Source organism: Monopterus albus, unplaced genomic scaffold (assembly GCF_001952655.1).
Source record: "Monopterus albus unplaced genomic scaffold, M_albus_1.0 scaffold240.1, whole genome shotgun sequence".
NCBI classification, from domain to species: Eukaryota; Metazoa; Chordata; class Actinopteri; order Synbranchiformes; family Synbranchidae; genus Monopterus; species Monopterus albus.
In genome coordinates, this window is record NW_018128120.1 from 76,516 (window position 1) to 93,381 (window position 16,866).

Consider the following 16,866-nt stretch of genomic DNA (forward strand, 5'->3'; position numbering starts at 1 on the left):
AGGAGCTGGAGGAAGTGACTAGGGAGAGGGAAGTCTGGGCATCTTTGCTTAGACTGCTGCCCCCGCGACCCGGTCCCGGATAAGCGGAGGAAAATGGATGGATGGATGGATGGCATCGTGAGTTTCAATGACACCATCTGTTGAAAAAGGCATTTTTGTGCATTACATTACTCTCACTCATGCACGTGTTTATCTGTGTTACTTTATCTGTAGAATAAAGCAGAGGATTGTGGTGTCAGGGGGCTTATAGGTTATTCGTCTTTATTCCCAGGGACATTCCAGCTATTCACACTTTCGGATCTGTCTAGAGCTGCTCGGTCATAGTGGGCACAGAGGAACAGCAGGAACAGAGGGTCAGATTTTTAAAATTGTGAAAGAAATAACTGGGACTAATTAGGGATAATGTTGGCGATAATGATTTTTATAATAGCATATTAGACTTCTCCAGACTGTGTGGATAATAGCTGAGGGAACCTGCAGGGTCAAGATTCAAAGAGTTTATCATTATATACACAACATGGAAACGTGTTTCCCTGCACAATGAAATTCTTACTTTGCCGTCCACCCTGAATGCCAAACACCCTGGTGTCACTGTAAGATTTTTCAGATTACATATAGTCTCCATTGTTGAATAGTGCAGCTCTAAAGTACACTGTCTAGCCTTGCCAAGTCATGCCAGTGTCTGAGACACACCAGGCAGCCTACATCTGAACGGGATGACCCTTCACTTTTGGTTTGTTCTGTCTGACATGCAGTGGGTGATGATATTAATGCCAAGCAGCTCCTGGCTGACTTGAATCTCATCAATCCTCAGGCTTCTCTTTCTTATAATCACCTGTTCCAAATCAGACACATTTACAGTCTGATGACACTGAGCATGGAGCGCCTGCCAAGACATGAAAGCCAATACAGGATATTAAATATACTGTATCGGGCGGGTTTAGAACACATATTGGAGCTGACACGGGAGTGCACAGGTCTAAACATAGTCGAGTTTTGTGGCTGTAAAAAGCAACAGCAGGTTCACTTCATGAATGCCGTGTTCTGTTGCATGAATGCTTGAATCAAAGCAACATAACTGGCCTCATTAAAAACTCATTTGGGCTCAGTTCTGGTTGAAAGGTTGCTGAGCTTCTGTGCAACTGTCTCTTTAGCTTTCACCAGTCTGACCTTGTTACATGGGAAAATCTTGGCACAAAGAAACACACACAGAAAAATCTCCAATATACGGTGACCTAAACCTATTACACATACAGACCCACTGTAAAACAACCATGTGGAGTCAGCCATGACATTCTGAGAAAGGCAAAAGCAGAGAAACATCCAGAGTGTGCAGTTACACCTTCAGTACAGTAGGTAAGACTAAGCGCTTGATTGCTTGGCCACCTTTCATAGCATAACATCCAAGCTGGCTCTCCTCCCAGACTGCTTTAAATGTAAACCCAGCAGAGGAAACACAAGTCCCCATGTGTGCACTGTCTTCCCTTTTCCTAGACAGATCACCTACATTGACCTTTCACATTACAAATAGCCTTATGTTACCTGGATGAGCAAAGAGATTATAAACAAATGCACTGGTTTTGGCTCAGAGAGCTTCGGTGTTTCTTTTTCTTCTCCCAAAGGTTAAAATTTTGTCCTGAGGTTCATCTGAGATTAGGGATTAGTGAGAGATTAGTCTTTACTGTACATGCATCAGTTTCATTGTTTTTCTTTAACAGTGTCAGTGCTGTGTAACTAAGTATTACTAGAGAGCTTTGCTAAATGTTGGGCTGCAACTGATATCAGTTAATGCTCCAGTTACTTTTTCAATTAAATGTTTGTTCTATAAAATAGCCTCACAGTCTAAGGTGCCATCTTTACTAGTGCAGAGATCCAGTTTATTCTCATTTAAGACGAAAAACAGCAACATATTCTAACAATTACAAAGCTGCAGTGACATATGTTTTTACATTTTTAGAAATTTTCTCTAAGCTGTCTGACTAATTGTCTCAACTCTATATGACACTCTTGATCCATAAACTCATGATTCAAATAAAAGCAAGAGACAATTTTGTGTAGTATTAAAGAAAAGTATTTGCATATCCAGAGATTCTGGATTTGTTCATGAGGTAGTAGATGAAACTTTATGAATTGTTATCATGGTAATTAAACTTTTTTAAAATTCTAAGCAGAGCCTTTTATATGCCTTCCAACATGTCTAAAAGGGCTCTAAATAAATTAAGTACACAAATTATGATATTTACCAAATATTAAATGCAACAAGTTAAATAGTTTCAGTCAAAGTACAAGCTCCTTTCTCTTTATTGCTGCCGCATCGCATTTCTTGTTTTATCAAGATTTGTACAAAGAAACCTTTGCTGACTTACAGTTTGGGAGATTCACACTGTAACGGCAAGACGGTGCCCCCTGGTGAAAACCAGATGCCCGGCGTGTATAAGTATCAGTACATTTTCATTGGCAACTGAGAACAAATCACAGATACGCTCCATGAAATGCATGACACACCTGCTTGCATTAATGAGTATATCCAGTGCTTTCTGCCTTCAAAAGATGATGATATTTTCTTTCATTGCTCCATTTTCAGCTGGAAGATTGGCCCTAACAAGGTGGTGAGATTATTCCGTATCTTAAGATCTGGAAATGCACAGTGTTACTGAATATGACCCCTGACATGCTAACAGAGAAAATGTGCCATACTGACTGTTTCTGGCCAGTCTGAGATTTCCTGGTATTACATCATTTAGCACTGGAGAGCCATTTTAGCAGCTCTCAGCCCTGTAGCTGAAGTCACTGGCATATATCCTACAGCTTTAAATAAGTGTGCCTACATGTGCACTGAAACATCTGTTTGTCTGCCTGTAGCCAAACTGCAGCCTGCACAACAATTCCCAGACCAGTTCTTTTGTTGCTTTACAGTCTAGCAGGGCTAATACATGCAGGAAACATCTCTGACAGTTTTATGGCTCCTCATCCAATCTCAGGGCCTGAATGTTGATTGCTATATGTTGCTGTGGCACCCTGCCGCACTGTTTCTAAACATTTCACTCTTTTTTTGGTTGTTGTTTGTTTTTTAGCTTGACAATGGAAACCCCTCCAGCAAAGCATGACACCCTCTGACAGTCATTCTTTGGATACTGTAAATGTTACAGATGCATTTAACACAGTTTAATTACTCTTTAAAGTGACCAACGCAAGTAAGCACTAAAACTTTATATTTTACAATTCACACCTTTGGGTATTATTGAAACCCTTCAGTATGTCCATCAGCAAATCCAGATGAGATTCATGTCTTCTGAAGGTTACTATCTTAACTCTATAGAATGTAATCGTTAAAATATGCATGATGTGAAGTCTTTTTATATTTTATATCATACTCATTTTTATTATATTCTTAGATGTTTTCACTCGGTCCTGCCAAATAAATCTGAACTTCCCACTGAGCAGTGATTCTGGACCTCGGGGCTGACCTCCTTTGACTTTATAGTTTGTAGTTTAATCATCACCAACACTGAATTTCCCTGGCTTTTATTTTTTTCTTTTGCACTTTCACTCAATGGCCTTACATATACACATGCACATAACTGCTGCTGGAAAAAAAACAAAACAATCTGGCTGCTTTCCTACAAGTGACCATCCTACTAAATGAAAAGCTATCATATCAAACTGTGAACTACAAAGACTTGCTTTGTTCAGAATTTATCCACTACGAAAAGGTTGATGATGTAACAGAATCTCAAGCATTTGTATGCCAAGTCAAATGTGTCCCTACTTAAACTTACTGTAAACGATTCTGAACTGCAGACCTGCTGCTGTTCCTCCATCATTCCCTCCCCTCTTTCCCCTTTTTCTTGATGTCGGACTGCAGGAATTTAATTTGCAATCTGTGAGTGCCTGTGCAGCAGAGGGTGGGTGTGTGCATGCATGCATATGTTCTGTGCATTTCTACTCCTGTGCCAGCTGCTCACACAGGCCTGCTGTTTTCATGTGTATTTCCATGCACAGTGTATATGAGTGTGGGTTGGGTTGTTGTAGCACACCTGCCTCCTCACCTTTGAACTTTCACCCTCTTGACTTCTCTCTGCTTTACTTCCAGCTCACATGAAAAGTGAAGTCATCGCTATAAAGCCTTCTCTTTCCAAGACAAGAAGTGCACAATGTAAAGGTTACTGACATTTTGGTGAGAGCATACTTAAATGTATACTGTTAAATTGTGGGGCTACCTACACCATAGGCAAAAAAACCATAGGAAAAAATCCAAAATCATAAAACCCCAAAATAATAAGCTTAATTGCTTTTTTTTTAAGTGCTCAGATGCGTGATAAAAACACTCGATGGTCATTACAGGCAGACGTTATGAGGGTTTATGAGTTAGTGACTGGCTGGTTTGATGAGTTCACTGTGTAAAAACTCTGAATCAATGAGCCTTTTGACCTGGTAGCTAGTTGCAGAAACCTTGGTGGTCCCAGCTAGACATACTGCAACTGCCAACTGTTTCCAGTAACCACTTGGCTGTTGGCTCCGCACATTGTCCTCACTGCTTAATGAGAGCAGAAGGTAAGAGAAGGGCCTCAGGGAAGGAGGAAAAAATGAAAAAAGCATTTATGAATGGTCAAGCTGTTTTTATTAATATTGCCACTTCTCATCTATGCTAGCAGTGTGGCTATAGGGATGGTCCAGGGTGAAATATTTCATCACCTACCCCAGATGCTTTATGAGAAATGGATACTGGACTCTAAGATGGCACCCATTCATGTGAAAGAAAACAGCCATAACTAAAGCCAACCAAGTTTGTCATCTGCCAAGTTTAGTTCCACATTGTGTGGCCCACTGCATGTTAGTTCCTCTCTCTCTAGCCTTTCCTGTACGTTCCTGCATGGCCCTTAGAGTTTACACTGGGGTGATGTAACATAAAAACCACTTGTCTAGGTTCTGAGCATTTTTTTCAAACAGAAGACCTGCATCATCAAAATGATCATATAAAGCATCATAGTGTGAGTGATCATTGGTCTAGTTTGTATTTTCAGGTGTCCTATCAAAGGTTTTACAGATGTGATCTTTATAATGCGGGTCTAGGAGAGAAAACTGATTTTGGCCTGATACTTTAGTTGCACTTTGCCACTGGGGAAGGCTCCAAGTTAAACTCCAGCTTCAGCTGCTCTCTGTTAATAATGGGCAGATGCAGGGGGCAGCGCTGGGCACATTCAAAATGTGATGCTTGCTATGAATGAATGAAAAATGAAAAACAATGACAAACTGTTGCCTTGATTAACATTCTTCTGGTGCTTTATAACTGATATTGGTGAAACTATTTCAAATAAACTTTGGTCAAAATGTCCCCAGTCAGGATTTGGTGAGGAGGCAGCCAAAGTTATCTTAAAAAAAAAAGCAGTATTGTTCTCATTTTTACACAAAATAAACAAGTGAATTCTTAATAATGTGTGGTTTATTATTTCATATAACTAGGGGTTTCATTTACTTTTCCCATGTTTTTCAAATATGTCACCCCTCTCTGAGTCTGTGCCCCCGTCGAGCCACCCCATCCAGAATTTTCTAGATCCACCCCTGCTAATTAGCAAACGTTAACATGCTAGCACAAAGACATTTAACATTGTAAACATAACATACTTGCTCAAAATGAGCATGTTCGTACTGCCACTGTGTGCGCATGCTAGCATATAGTTGAAAGCAGTGTTGAACCTAAGAGGAGTCTCACAGATTCATGAACATCTCTGCAGACTCCTTTTCTGGTTGAAAAACAAGTGTTGCTTTGGCTGTGTTCCACTTGCTACACCCCTGATCCTCTAGAAAAGTTGCTGTGTGCACACGTTATTCATGCATTTATAAATCCATGTAGTCATAGAGACCATTGAATCAAAAGAATACATTCATTATTTCTCCCTCTGTGTAGAATCGTGGTTGTGCTTGAATGATTCTTTTCAGTGTACTGTCTTTATTACAAACACCATACTAAGCAGCCAAGTCTGTTGCACAAGATGTGAGCACCTGCTAATCATAATATCACATTCTGGCACTAATCCTCACTCATAAAAGAGGACAAAGCACAATTAAATCATCTCTGGGCAGTTTCATACATGTCACTCCCATTCATTCATGACACTGTTGTCAATGAATACTTCAGCAGATGATATCATGATGTACTATTATTGCATTAGGAGCTCAGGTACAAACATGACAATGAGGTAATACTGTGACTTCATTTGAAATACTGATGTCTTTACATCAAGTTTTCAAGTAAAAACACCTATTTGGCTGAATTTATTTGAATATCATTCCTCCATTAGTCACAGAGATTTTTATATTCCTGCTTTAATTTGATTTTTAAAAAAATATCCTACACATCTCTGACAGAATTATCGGAGGTGTCCTGTCAGATGATGTTTTGTCTTCACACCTTCTCTAAGCTCACAACACGGGCAACATAACATGGTCATGGAGAAAAGAGCCAGTGTTTGTGTCTTCTCTGGTGAAGAAAAGACTAAGGACACGTCTAAACAGCATGTATTCCCAAGTCTGTGTTTATTTAGATTTGATTTGTGATGCTGAAAAACAGGCTGCAGGTCATGGAAGGAATGGAAATGATAAATTCTAGTAGGTCAATCAAGTCTACTTGATAAAAATGTAGTTTGTCTTGTTTTCCTCACATTTATATGGCTATAAATTTATGATAGCTCAGTATTAGAAGCTCATATTCTAATCTAAAAGTTTTGGTCCACTGTGGGGTGTAATTTGAGCTTTTAGCCTATCTCAGAGGGCAAATCCCTGACTGGACACTGGAATAATGAGGAAACTATGTTTTGATCAGTGTAACTACAGTTCAACAAATGAGTTTCACATCAGTCATGAAAACAAATCAGCACAATTTTGGACAGCTCTTTTGGACTTTTGCTTTCCATTTCAGTGTTTCCAATTTTCCAAGGTTTCCACTAACCTGTAATACAGTTCACAGAAATCAGGACCATCAGTCAGCTACAACAGTGATCTCCAACTCATCTATTCGACTCCCACCACAACTGTAAGGGACTGATTTGGAGATACATCAGCTTCAACACTAAGCTATTTTCCCGTCCCCTCAGTGAACCTTTGTATGAATGATATGATATATTTCTAACCCATCTCAGAGTTTTGCAGATACGTGATACTGTACTGGCACATGTAGGAATCCCAGCACAGCAGTGTTACATGTCTGTATCCTCAAGCTTTTTATGGATGTGTCAATGTGAGCTGTGTGGGTTTGTAAATTTCAACATATTGCAGCTGTGCTGAAATGACTAATGGCTAAGTTTTACCAGAGCTGATTGTGATCTAGTTTTCATTTTCTATTAGAAAGAACTGAATTATGCTCAGTGTAAGGATACAAACTCACAAGTTGTACTGTATCCTTTACATATTGTACAGATAAGGCATGTACATCACCTCAATCTGTCCTGCTAACACACACATTTGAACAGTCTGCTGCCTGTGGCCCAGATCTCTAAGTAAGTTGATGTGGAGACTGTCTTACACTGCAGGGAATTACCTCAGCTCTGAATCATGTGGCGCCTTGCCTAGAGTGTGAACAATGCAATCACCCAACCATCCTTCTTGCTCAAAAACTGTCAGAGGGCCTCACAGAGGAGCTGCACACACACACACTGCAGGAGTCTCGAACACACTGTTTCAAAGCTCCAACTAGGCCATCTCAGGCAAATTCAGTTGGAGTGGTGAGGTTTATGATTCCGTATCAGTGGCAACCCTGGGCTAATGCTACAAAACACAGTTTTACTATTTTAACTTTGTTTTAATGGACAGAAAATAAGCAGAAGCTTGAATCACATGCAAAAAGGCACAAACTAGCAGGTTTTAGTGTATAAGAAAACCTCAGTAATTCAGGAGACTTCATTAACAGACACTTTTATACATTCTTTTCAAGGTTTGCTCTTCTTTTCAAGCTTTTTTGAAATATTTTAATCATCTAGGATTAGCTTGCAGATGTAAAGGAATCATTGACTTAAATAAAAAATAGCAATACCACAGTGTAAAAACAGAAGTAAAAGTCCTGATCTACTGTACTCCATGTGGAAGTTAAAAGGACCTCTCTGGTCTCCACACTAAAGCCCAATTTACTTTCAGGAGTACACTGTTAAAACTGACATCACTGGTTTATGTTGCCCAGTTACACATAACAAAATAAAAGTGAGTACACTGTTGTGAAATATCGCCTCTAGCCGGAATAGCAACTTTGGTGCTTAGTTTGTTGAAAAAAAAACAAAAACAGAGTCAGATAGTCAGATTATTCCCTCTCACATTAAACACTTAAAAATGAGTCTGAGCATGTTTTTGTTTCACTCCTGCTTTGTCATTTGTATATATTTACTTTAGTGGAACATGATGCTGAAAGCAAAATAAATTACTTGGTAAAATGTGTTTACAGTTCTTTTGCCTCTTACAAAATTCATCTATTTATCATAGTTTGATCTAACCTACTCAGTGCGTCCCATTCATAAACCAGATGTCACAAAGACATACTGTATACTCCAAAGAGACCATGGAAGGTAGCCATGATGCTTTTTATTTATAGCTCACTAAGTCATCTATGCTGACCTTTTTCGGATCATCCTCTGGGCCCAAAGTCACCAGACCATCTATCACCTTCTATAAAACAGGCACAAAGACCACAGCACTCCAGTGCCTAAATCCTCTGGCAGACTGATTTTGGCCTCTGTTTTTTAGACAGAAACTTCACATTACACTGTGGGAAGATTCATCACCCGTGAATAACAGTCAGCGGCTTTGTGTAATTACTTGTGACAAGTCTGAAGGTACAGGGTCCAAAAATGTCTTGGCATGGTCAGATAATCTGTGGCACAATCATACTTTGAGGCCGGTAGTATGACGTGATTGACTAATAATAACAATGCCAGGCAATGACGACATCTTGCTGTGCTGCATAGATGACAAATGTGGAAATAGATGTAGGATGAAGGTTGAGTTTACAACCTACTTCCACTATAATGACAGAATAGGTTATATTGGCACAGTCTGACTTCAAGTAAACAAAAATCAAATTTGGACATGCACAGCTTCCAAGGACATTGAAAGGAAAGTTCACTGCTATTGGTCATATACTATACATATATCTTTTGGTCACTGTTTTTGTATTTTTTCTTATTTCCTGGGATTTATTAAAGTCTAGGTTTTGTTTAAAGGCAGTGCTGGATATGAAGCTCATCAGGGAGTGAAGTAGTCAAGGCAAGATGACTGAAAGTTGCATCCATGCACACAAGTACCTAAATCCTTGGCCAGAAAATGTTAATTAAAATATTTCATCAGTCACTAGGTAACCACTGGAATACAACAAACATCACAGATTGATTGACAGTGTAAAAGCATCGGATAGTGTTTCATTCTTTTGAGTTCTTCAAAGTCATTGTCATGGATTCAATTTGTCACATCTATTGTGTTTGTTGTTTTGCCTCTGACTTGAAAAGATAAATGATGTAAAAGACAAAGACCTAAGACACCCACATACACAAGGCACATGGTGCAAGAAATGTACATGTGTAACTTAGCAGGACATAAAATAAACATTCTTATCCTTCCTTCCATTCATTCAGCAGATAGAGGAACATGCGATCTCGCAGCAACAGTCTGGAGGACATAGCCAGGGCCAAGCCTGTGCAGCAGCATCAGGCGGATGCACGCAAGCGACTTGTAGAGCGGGAGGAGCCCTCAGGAAGGGCTCAACACCGCAGCCGACACCATGAGTCGCCGAATGACACTGGCACCATTCAGCGGAATCACAAGACAGCCAAGAACAGCACCTGTGCTGGTGGGACCAGCAGCGCCAGTGGTGCTGCAAAGGGCGCTCGGAGGGAGAAAGGCAGGGACCTTTCCCGAGATGACCTTGTCTTTCTACTAAGTTTGCTGGAGGGGGAGCTACAGGTACAGTGATCTAAACTGCTGAGATGACAGAGCAAACTTGGATTTAACCCTGGGAAACATTTAGCCATTACAGCAGCAAACAGGCCTGCATACATGGCACTGACCCTAATCGGATGTACAGTCAGACACGGTGGCTCAGGGAAAAGTGGGCACTCAAGATGGACTAAAGGCTTGTGTTAATGGACAGCAAACAGCTGAGGGTACTTCCTGTCATTCCAGTACTGGATCCAGGAAAACCCTGGCAGTGTTGTTGTGTTATAGTAACAAGACAAAGTCTGGCTTACTGAAGGAAACAAAGTAGACAAAAGCAAACAGAGACCCAGAAGAGCAGAGGTAGAGTTATTGTTTCCATGTAGCCGCCAGTAACTGTAGAAGCAGAGAAAACTACTGCACACTAATATATAGATATAGTGCAGATATAGTGACTTTCTAAGGCAACTTTTGATATGTAAAGAAGTCTGATACTTGTTCAGTGTCCATGCAGCTAGGTTCTGTCTATAACCCAGTGTAGGTACATCTAAGTAAATCTACTTTGTTCTCTAACTGCAGGCCAGGGATGAGGTGATCACAGTGCTAAAGGCAGAGAAAATTGACTTGGCCTTACTGGAGGCCAAATATGGCTTTGTCACACCACAGAAAGTCCTGCAGGCCCTCCAGAGAGATGCCATACAGGGCAAGGACGATGTCTTTCAGGAGGACATTTATGAGAAGCCCATGGCAGAGGTAATGCTAACACTCAAACATAATTGAAGACAAAACTGTACATAGGGTTAAAAATACCCTCAATAACTGTGACCAAGTAACACAGCAGACCAGATGTGACAGATGTTTTCTGTGTGCTTCCACCACAGCTGGATAATTTAGTCGAGAAGCAGAGGGAGACACACCGGCGGATGCTGGAGCAGCTGCTGATGGTGGAGCAGTCGTACAAACAGACCCTGTACAAGCTGGAGGATGAAAAGAGAAACCACGGAGAATTCATGAAGAAGAGCGATGAGTTCACTAACCTGCTGGAGCAGGAGCGTGAAAGGTCAGTGTGGGGATTAAGGCAAAAGCTCAGGTAGAGAAAATCTGCCAGTCTTCCACCAAGCAGGACTGCCACATCTGTTGCTTCTGCCTTGCAGTGTCTAGATACACTGATGGCATCCTCTGGGAGATTTGGTGATATATGTTCTGAATGCTGTAAATAAAACAAACTCACATTCTCAATTCTGACATCTGATTTAAACTCTAATTTTGGACACCCTTCCACTACATTAAAGCAAACTGCATATGCAAGCTTCCTGTTGAGTGTCAATGAGGCATTTGATTCCTGTTTTTCAAAGCCTTGTCTTCCTCTCCAAGTGAACCTACAGTAACAATATGTGATTAATTTGAATCGACAGTAGAAGGTGTTGGTCAAATTATAAAATGTTTAAATCAAACAACACAAAAGAAAATGAAAATATGCAGCGTAAGTAATCCAATCAGTTTTAAATTTATCAACAAAAACTACAACATAAAATATTCAGACAACCTATTTTTCAAGGCAAAAATGAGACAAACTAAATAAAAATGTACATTTGTCAACAAGAACTATGATGAAATGTTCTACATTTTTCTATCAACGAAAAGTAAGTGATAATGTGAAAGACAGATGAATGGATGTGCTGTAAAAGAAAGGCAGCAAAACATTTCATTCAGCAGAGTATTAAACTAAAGCCAAAATTAAGACTTGAGTGCTTTACTCAAAGAAATCTGCCAGCTAGTAAAAGAGTTCAAATCCTCCATCTGATTCCAGCCACTCAGCACTGCCAAAGTATGAATGTCTTAATAATCCAGTGTTAGCATTAAATCAAAGTGTTCTTCGGGATCACAGGGGAAAATCAATACTAAAGAATTCCATTATTGCTTCGTCCATGACCTGGAGCACATCCTTTACTTCATTATACACTTTTATTGAACAACTGTAGAAAGCTGGAGCAAACCAAGAGTTTTTTTTTCTAGAGATGGTCCAACGAGAGCCACTGACTGAGAGCGGTTGCAAGACTTTGTTGACAAATCATTTACATTTGAGCAAAAATGCATACGATTCACATGTACTGCTCTACTAAATGGTAGTACTGTGAACTCAAGTGAAAAACCACATTCCTGTCTGCATTTTAGAGCCAGTGAAGTTAATAAGCAGCAGTTCTTAATGATTAGATTACTTAAGATGCAGTTTTTTATGTAATAATGGCTGACACTGTCCAAGATAGATATATATTATTAGAATTGTTTTAGCCATGGTATCAGCAATGACTCTAGGGATCTCTAGCCAGTGAAGCCTCCTGAGTTTGGGGATCCCCTGATTATTCCTCTAGTACAGGGGTGGCCAATTCCAGTCCTCGAGGGCCACTGTCCTGCTTGTTTTCCAACTATCCCTGCCTGACCTGCTGCTGATTACCTGGCTCAGGTGTGTTCAGTCAGTCAGAAGCTGGAAGATACCATCTTAGATGAAAGTGGAGTGAGGAAAGATAAAGTGAATTGGTATCTTCCAGCTTCTGAATGTCCTATACCTGCTAAACATCAACACACTATAGTAGCATGTCACTGGAAGCACATCCCCAATATGCAACCCCTCTAGTGTTGCTGTAGATTTTTGCACCAGATGTCCTGCTAACATTTATGCTATCAAGTTCTGTAACAGTACATCAGCCATTTAGAAGTCCTGACAACAGACTAAAGCATGTTGTGTCTCTTCATGCAGCCACTGAAGACACTGTACTGTGTGTACTGGATTTCCTGACATTAAAAGTATTTTAGGTTACCGTATGTTACAGAGGTGCTAACACCTGATCCACTGGTGGAACTGTGATCCATAAAGTGCTGTAATGTGAGATGAACCTGGGCTGAATTATATGGAAGTGCTGTTTAACAATGCCAGTCAAGAAAGATGGTTTGGAGGCCTAAGGCAGCAACACATCAGACTACATGTGCTCTGTTTACTGCTTCCTCAGCCATATCAAATAACATAAACACACTGAGGGTAAACACACTACCCCATAAACTTACCTATGACACACACAGACAAACTTGCATCCATAAAAACACATGCACACACTGGACAATTAATTCACAAAGGAAATTCAGCTGGACTTTGTCCTGTGACCTTCCTGGGACAATTACATCATTGAACTTTAGCTGTAGGAGAGTGTTTGAGTCGGACCAGAGGACAGTTTGGCAAGGGTGTGTGCTTTGTCACTGAGCATGTCAGGAAGGACAGCCTGCCATAAAAAAATAGGCCTCAGCCTAGGATTGAGCCAATTACCAAGTGAGAAAAGGAGAAGGTTTTATATGAAAAAACAGCTCTGAGAAGCATCAGTCACACTGCATGTTCAAGATGCCAGTGTATTGAGTTTAACAATCCACTTCAGTATTACTGCATGCACATGTGTAAGTAACAGTGGTGTTTGACATCTGCCATGGTCATCTGTCATCAGTGGCTGGACACAGCCTTCTTTATGTGGAGTTCTCTGTTATGGCCGTAGATGTGAGTGTGTATGAAATCATTAGGTAAAAGTGTGTTTAGAGGTGTCTACTTAGTAATTCATTCCCCTCCAAAGCTGTTTATACAGACAGTGGGATGTTTTGCTTTCAGTGCCACCAAATGGATAACTATGAATTATACTACACAGTACTGCTGTATTTGCTGGGAATGTGCATGCAGGGGTTCCTGGCCAAGCAGGAGTAGTCACTATGTGTGATTGCAATTTTGCTGTACTGTACATTTTGATGGCTATTTATTAATAGTTATCAAAGTGTTTTCTGAACTGATGAGTAATATGACAAAACTGGACCCACGCTGAAATAAACCAGAACCATCCATCAGTCAAACTGACAATGTGCCCTGTAGTGTTAAACATCCAGTTTTAACAAGAAGTAGAGAAGATATATTTCTGTTATGTAACAGACTACTGAAGTCATCAAGACTGCCTCAAGCTGGAGGAAACTAAGAATCCCAGAGGACCTTGAGTAAATAACAATTTAGTCCTTTGCCCGAGCGCAAAGCCCTGGGTTTGTTCAGTGGCTTCTGTTCTGTTCTGTACTACTTCCAAAGTGTTATTACAGAGAGCTAGAAAAAACTCCAAAGCCCAAAAAGTGTTAACTTCTAAAGGAAAAGTCATCACTCCTTTGTGGAGAGCTGAAACAGCTCTCAGTGTTTGCAGAGCAGCTGCCATGGCTCCATATGAGGCATCACGTTGCACTGGACTTTAATTTCACTTGCGTTAATCCTTTATTATGTGATACATTTTAGCTGGATGTAATCATTTCCTTTTACTGGGCCATTGTAAGCAGCAAGTTGTGATTACATCCCAAGCTAATGCACAGCAAAGTTTGGGAACAGTCAAAACCTTTTCCCTTCTATAAAGGCAAACACACTCGCACATTCATAAACTCCTCATCTCCTGTTGCTTTTTTTCAAATTTTGACTTTTTTTTTCATCGCAGACAGCCTCTGACTGCAGCTGACCTACTCTATGGAAGCTCTAAACAACATATAAATCCAGACAGGGTGCTAGGGATAAACCTGGCCCCCCTCTGATTAATTGTCAATCGACCAGATGTGCATGAGTGATGACCTCATCACTAGCCGCATTCTGCAGGGGCAGCAGGGGTGTGAGAGTGAGAGCGGCATCCTAACCATCAACAGATGTTACTTTAAATATGACTTCAGCTCACAGATATTGTACAGTGCATACAGGCCTGATAGTCGCCTTTGTTCTTTTGTAAGGAACAGAAGAGCAGGGAGTGAATGTATCCTCTGGTTCCTACTGACTGATGTTAGAGTGAGGAGTTCAGCTAATGTTTTCACGAGAGGTACACAACCCAGTATGGGAACACGAGTCAAGTGTCAAACCTCCAATTCATCCACCTATCTTTGCCATTTAAAGTTACATCACTTGACATATCGATGTCTCCACATGACAGCAAGAGGCATGAAATCCGAGCTCTGGACGTCAAAGACTCTTACGATCAACATCAGTAAAATGCACACAGCACCCTCATGCTTACCAATCCAGCTGATCTGGGATCAGACAAAGAGAACTGGAAAAGGTTCTAATCACTTGCTGTTGTTTAGTTAGGGTTTCGTAATGTTTCTTTTTGTGGCAGAGTTTAATTTGGCACAAAAACAATAAGCAAAAACTGAATTATTAAAAGTGAAAGCTGACACACTGTCAGGGCCGCTCAGTGGCCCCTGCCTCTCCTCCGTCTTTCTCTCCTCTGCTCTCTATCCTGTGGGCTCTGCACCTCAGCTGTGTTGCATTCCAGTAATTAGCAACTGGTTTGTCGATGCACACAGCTGGGGTGCATCTCGATGATTACTTTTCCTCCTTATTTAAACCTCTGGCAGACGCTCTGTCTTTGCCGGAACATTATCAATGTATTGCGCAACCTAGATGGGGTAGAATGCTTTTGGCTTGACTCTACCATTATACATAACCTAGTACCACGGATAGAATGCTACGCTGACAGACACTGTGCGTTTTGGCTTGACTCCATCACACTAGATATACGCTACACTACCCCAGACCGTACGTTCCCATGTTATGTTCTTTTGATACTTTGTGTTCTCTTTATTTACCTCCTACCGTCATGTTTTTTCCCCCTAGCACCTGGGTCTGCACACTTGAGTCCAACCTCAGTCCTCCCTCACCCTCCTGGTGAGGGGGGCTACCATAACACACACCACTGACTAAAACATCCTCAAATGATAGGTTCCCATTTTTCAGATCTGTTTTAATACAACACTCAGATGTCACTCTCTGTCAGCAACATTTCATGGTTCAAATTAATAAGATGCATGTGCTTTTCCATGCAAATGGAAAAGATGTAATTTTCTCTATTTTATTAGTCATCACTCTTGCACAGTTCATGTTCAATAGTTGTGAGTTTGCCACAGAAACGAAGCTGTGTGATAGGAAAACAGCTCATGGATGATATTAAACAGAAGTGTGCTGATGTAACTTACTGGCACAATAAGTGATAATCACTGTTACTGAGCTTTTTAAAGCACATAAACAGCACAGTAGCTGCAAACATGACACCGCTGCAAACATGACCTTGCTGCTCTTAATGATTTGCAGGGCACACGATAACTCTTCATGCCATCTGGTTGACTTAACTGCAGCGGTGGTGACATCACACATGTGGATCAGATTGAGAACATTCTTTCACAATGCCCTCATCATCGCTCAGATGATTCTTATCCAGACCTGCCCTCTTCTTTGAAACTGAACACTGCCTTTTTTTTTCACAATTTTAATTACAATCTGGGATTTTTAGTTATTAATGAGCAGTGTTCCTGCCTCTGCAGGTTCACCTTAGAAACAAGCTAGACAGATTTGTACAAATGACAGCATGTGTAGGAAGTTGTCATACACATACTCCACTGTATACAAGCAGGAGCTGTCTTCAACTACACATCATTAAGATATTATCAGTACTTTTAAAACTGCTCATGAGGAAACAAAAATCTGTCTCATTGATCAACTTCAGCTGACATAAGATTGCTGAGCTGTTCCTGTATGTCTGACTGAGAAGCACACCTGTATTCCTCCCACAAATGGGTCAGCCTGGTGCATATTACACAGTCTTGTCCAAAACCACGTTGAAGCTTTTGACATGATGGAGGAGAGGATGCAGAAACTGTCTGAGCAATTTGAAAATATGATATATTTTAGATAGTTTTTATTACATGCTAGTACAGGATAGTAAACCCCTCTATAATATGATTCTGTGAGGCTCTGTGTCAAACACTTCCTTTTATGGAAAGAAAGCTTTTCCACGGGCTAACTACTGTATATGACAACACTCAGATATTTGCGTGCCCCTGTGTTGAAGTCAAGAATCGCACAAATATGACACATTCAGCGACACCCTCAAAACAAGCATGTGACATACA

At 40.6% G+C, this 16,866-nt stretch overlaps 1 protein-coding gene across 2 annotated transcripts in view; it reads left to right on the forward strand.

The window, feature by feature from the left end:
• Positions 1-16,866, forward strand: part of filip1l (filamin A interacting protein 1-like) — a 69,222-nt gene that overhangs the window by 13,508 nt on the left and 38,848 nt on the right. The window contains exons 2-4 of one of the 2 annotated variants that reach the window (XM_020620551.1): positions 9,615-9,942; positions 10,492-10,665; positions 10,794-10,972. In XM_020620551.1, coding sequence (XP_020476207.1) covers positions 9,628-9,942; positions 10,492-10,665; positions 10,794-10,972 — 668 coding nt within the window. In that variant the 5' untranslated portion in view covers positions 9,615-9,627. The remainder of the gene's footprint in view (positions 1-9,614; positions 9,943-10,491; positions 10,666-10,793; positions 10,973-16,866) is intronic. The other variant, XM_020620553.1, reaches the window with a different exon arrangement.